Source organism: Salvelinus sp. IW2-2015, linkage group LG20 (assembly GCF_002910315.2).
Source record: "Salvelinus sp. IW2-2015 linkage group LG20, ASM291031v2, whole genome shotgun sequence".
Taxonomy (NCBI): Eukaryota; Metazoa; Chordata; class Actinopteri; order Salmoniformes; family Salmonidae; genus Salvelinus; species Salvelinus sp. IW2-2015.
In genome coordinates this window covers 13,773,474-13,777,985 of record NC_036860.1, presented here as the reverse complement: position 1 = coordinate 13,777,985, position 4,512 = coordinate 13,773,474, and the positions used below count along the sequence as shown (strand labels likewise).

The following is a 4,512-nucleotide window of genomic DNA, read 5'->3' as shown; positions in this document are numbered from 1 at the left end:
AGCCTTCGCCTCGACCCAGAGAAGACAACAGCTGGAGGCTGAGATACTGTCTCAGCCGCCAGTATTTATGCTGCAGTAGTTTGTGTCGGGGGGCTAGGGTCAGTCTGTTATATCTGGAGTACTTCTCCTGTCTTATCCGGTGTCCTGTGTGAATTTAAGTATGCTCTCTCTAATTCTCTCTTTCTCTCTTTCTTTCTTTCTTTCTTTCTCTCTCTCGGAGGACCTGAGCCCTAGGACCATGCCTCAGGACTACCTGGCATGATGACTCCTTGCTGTCCCCAGTCCACCTGGCCGTGCTGCTGCTCCGTTTCACTGTTTCTTGCCTGCGGCTATGGAACACCTGACCTGTTCACCGACGTGCTACCTGTCTCAGACCTGCTGTTTTCCAACTCTCTAGAGACAGCAGAAGCGGTAGAGATACTCTTAATGATCGGCTATGAAAGCCAACTGACATTTACTCCTGAGGTGCTGATTGTTGCACCCTCGACAACTACTGTGATTATTATTATTTGACCATGCTGGTCATTTATGAACATTTGAACATCTTGGCCATTTCTGTTATAATATCACCCGGCACAGCCAGAAGCGGACTGGCCACCCTCATAGCCTGGTTCCTCTCTAGGTTCCTCCTAGGTTTTGGCCTTTCTATGGAGTTTTTCCTAGCCACCGTGCTTCTACACCTGCATTGCTTGCTGTTTGGGGTTTTAGGCTGGGTTTCTGTACAGCACTTTAAAATATCCTGATGTAAGAAGGGCTATATAAATCAATTGATTTGATTTTATTTTAGAGGGTGGCCCATGGAGCTGGGATCAGAAATGTTCCCGCGAGAGAAGCAGGTTGAGGTTTCAGGGTTAGAGTAGTGCAGAATTTGTCATTATGCTGAGGCAGTTAAGAAGTAGAGGAAGATGGGTCAAGGGGGAGAGATCCAAAAGAGGAAGGGTGTGAGGAGTAGATCTGTACCGCAGCAGAGGGATAACCCAACAAGTGATATATGTTTCAGTAAGATTGGATTCTTGCAATTTATAGTAATGGTTATCAACTGTACTGCAGGGATGGAACGTAAAGTGGCAGGAAATAGAGGTTGTGGTGGCAGCTGCAGAGATGGTATTTGGTGTGTGGAAGACTTGACATAACAGGAAGAGTTTTGATCTCTTATATCTTATTCTTATTATGTCTTTTTTATAACTGCACAAAGTCGTGTTAAGGGACTCGTAGTAAGGCATTTCACTGTAAAGGTTCTTACCTGTTTATTTTACGCGGCATGTGACTAATAAACATTGATTTGAATTATTTGAGTTAGGTGTGTAAGTGTGTCGGTGTCCCATTCTTTCATGCTGTTGGGCTGAAGTAGGTACTAAATAGATGTTAATATAGTGGAGTATAGTGGAGTTTTTAGTTTTGTGAGTGGAGTTTAGATCGGTTAGGGTATTTTGTTTTAATTGTTGTGTGTGTTGTTGATCAAAAAAATAACATAAGTAGACTATAAGGGAGTTATAGCTCCAGTCTAGTAGGTGGCAGTAATGCAACATTTATTGGATGCCAACATGCCGTCAAATCTCATCGAAGAAGAGGGTCGATTTCACTGACGCGGTCCGCTTGGAACAATAAATAGAGCGAACAAGGCTCCTTCCAGTTCACAACTCTGGGAAGACTCATGAAGAACTTCTTGCTTCAACAGTGATTGAACGGAACTCTTCTACCCGCCTCTCGCGCTATATAACATTCCGGATTGTTAACGTAACACTTACTTGAACTGTCTTAGTAAAATAATATAAGAATCTCTATTTTTGCACCGTTAATTTTGATATAAAATGAAAATGGAGTCTCAGGTCCGCCAGAACTATCACAACGATTGCGAAGTTGCAATCAACCGGATGATCAACATGGAGATGTTTGCCTCTTATACCTACACATCAATGGTAAGGGGACTGTAATTGGCTACCAAGAGGACCATTTTGTTGCTTTACCTGTGTTATTATGCCTGGGCCTAAATATTTTTCTGTACGCCTAGGCAATTAACAGCCTTGAGGTAGACCTATCATTCAAATAAAGCTGATAAATATATCCTTGGACAGAGCGTATCGCCTTGACAGGTTAATTGGCAGGTTACCAAGTAGACTAATGATTTTCCGCATCATATTGCTGTGTCAATCATGCTTAGATCCCTCTAATAGAATGAGTCCTGTTTGACATGTGTTTCTAAACAATTTTGTCTGTCCACCCAGGCTTTCTATTTCTCCCGTGACGATGTGGCTCTGTCTGGCTTCGCGCATTTCTTCAAGGAGAACAGCGACGAGGAGCGGGAGCACGCCGACAAGCTACTCTCCTTCCAGAACAAGAGAGGTGGACGCATTGTCCTTCAGGACATCAAGGTGAGCGCCTGAGCGTCGAGAAACACATTTGCCTTGTTTTTGTTGCGCTGTATACAAACGTAAACTTCTTGATAGAGGGTTCTCTGGTTGAAATGGTTCTGGTCTCAGTTGGGAAGGTTCTACCTGGAACCAAGTGGTTGATCCAGAATCTATGGCAGGAAGTCTAAAGAACCCTTTTATATTCAATCTAGAGCCTTTTCTTCTAATACTCTTAACTTCAATGGTTTTTGGATGAGTAGTCATTCATGTTAATACTGAGTTCATTCTAAGGCACGCCCTATGTGGCTGCCCTGGTATTAGAGCAAGGTGGCCAGAGGAGATAATGTCCTGACTGCTTAGGCCTGAACACACTGCCTCCATTCCTTCACAACCACTGAAAGAGCACGAGGGGTATAACTCCATCCACTCTATCCAAACTCTCCCAATGTTAATATAATATATCACTGGCCAGTTTCAAAACAAATTTTATTGGTCATGTCCACTTAATAGAACAGGTGTCGACTTTACAGTGACATGCGTACTTACGAGACCATTCCCAACAATGCAGTGTAAGACATACTTGCTAAATAAAAAAGGATATGGTAACACAAAGAATAACAAGGCCAAATACAAGAAGTACTGAGACATGTGCAGGGGTACAAGGTAGTTGAGAATATAGTACGTACATGTAGGTAAGGGGTAAAAGTGACTAGGCAATCAGGATATGTGACTGGTGTCGATATGCTTGTCTGTGGGCTTATGTAGTGTGTGTTGGGGTGAAGTCTAGTGAGTGCGAAATAGGTGGTTAAACACATCTACTCAGACCCCTGTTTGCCTCCAGAACAGCCTGAATTTTTTGGGGCATTCTACAAGGTGTCTGAAATGTTCCACAGGGATGTTGGTCCATGCTGACACGATGGCATCAGGCAGTTGCTGCAGATTGTACGGCGATATAGTCATGCTGTGAACAGCCCGTTCCATCTCATCCCAAAGATTRTCTATTGGTTTGAGGTCTGGGGACTGCGCAGTGAACTGAACTCGCTGTTCCAGGCAATGATTTCCACTCAATTGCCCYCTGGAGCCACTTGTTTTTAGCTGATAGGAGTGTGGTTGTCTGCTGCAATAGCCCATCCGTGAGAAGGATGGACGAGTTGTGTTTTCTGAGCTGGGGTTCTGTAAACCTTCGGCGTTGCAAACGCCATGATCTATCGACTGAGCCACACTGGACCCGTGATGTGCTTCATAAACTCTAGCTTATGTGGTTGTTCATATTGACTTAAAATGACTCCATCTTGAGATATAATTAAAAGTAAACAGTAAATTCAGTATGTCTAGAAACATCTGCTAGTAGTCCCTAACACTTCTGTGTTCACTCTGTCCTGTGTAGAAGCCAGAACGTGATGAGTGGGGCAATGGGCTGGAGGCCATGCAGTGTGCTCTGCAGCTTGAGAAGAATGTGAACCAGGCCCTGCTGGACCTGCACAAGATTGCTTCGGACAAGGTTGACTCCCATGTAAGTTATGGTGGAACCGCAAATCACATAGAATACAGGTACTGTCCCAGGAGATGATCAGGTTGTTGTAACTCTGCTAACTAATTACACTGGCTTGTGTGACCTGCCTCTATACATACATACACACACACACACTAGTCCACGGATGCACACTATACACACAATGCAGCTCATGCAGGAGTTAGACAGCTGCAAACACCTCATTATCTGCACTTATGCCATTACCACCAGGCTCTTGTGTTACTGTATCTACAATAGTCTGTAGTCATTATCTTTTCTGACCTGTTTTCCCTCTTTAGCTGTGTGACTTCCTGGAGACCCATTACCTGAACGAGCAGGTGGATGCCATTAAGAAGCTGGGAGACCACATTACCAACCTCACCAAGATGGATGCTGTCAACAACAAGATGGCAGAGTACCTGTTTGACAAGCACACCCTGGGAGGCCAGAGCTAAACCACTTCCATCCCCAGGCTATGGCCTCCAGCCTCAGACCAGGACTCCTGCCTTTGATAGATCCTATTGGCTTTGCATTTATAGGGAGGSYAGTGTTAAACTGGTGCAGTGCAACACAGCTGTAACATAGAGATGTTTCTGTTGACAACCCTACTGTATGTTGGAGGCAAGGCATCTTGTAAAACAATAAAAA

The 4,512-nt window shown here is 44.2% G+C and overlaps 1 protein-coding gene across 1 annotated transcript; it reads left to right on the top strand.

Annotated features, from left to right (window-relative positions):
* The first annotated feature begins 1,609 nt into the window (after positions 1-1,609).
* Positions 1,610-4,494, top strand: LOC111981793 (ferritin, middle subunit-like). The gene is made up of 4 exons (XM_024013236.3): positions 1,610-1,919; positions 2,226-2,372; positions 3,739-3,864; positions 4,164-4,494. The coding sequence occupies exons 1-4, from the start codon at positions 1,812-1,814 to the stop codon at positions 4,317-4,319; spliced, it is 537 nt and encodes a 178-aa protein (XP_023869004.1). The 5' UTR covers positions 1,610-1,811; the 3' UTR covers positions 4,320-4,494.
* The last annotated feature ends 18 nt before the right edge of the window (positions 4,495-4,512 follow it).

Coding starts and splice junctions, on each gene's coding strand:
- LOC111981793 (XM_024013236.3), top strand. CDS start 1,812: ATGAAAATGGAGTCTCAGGTCCGCCAGAACTATCACAACGATTGCGAA. Junction 1,920..2,225: donor CTTATACCTACACATCAATG/GTAAGGGGACTG, acceptor CTGTCCACCCAG/GCTTTCTATTTCTCCCGTGA. Junction 2,373..3,738: donor TTGTCCTTCAGGACATCAAG/GTGAGCGCCTGA, acceptor TGTCCTGTGTAG/AAGCCAGAACGTGATGAGTG.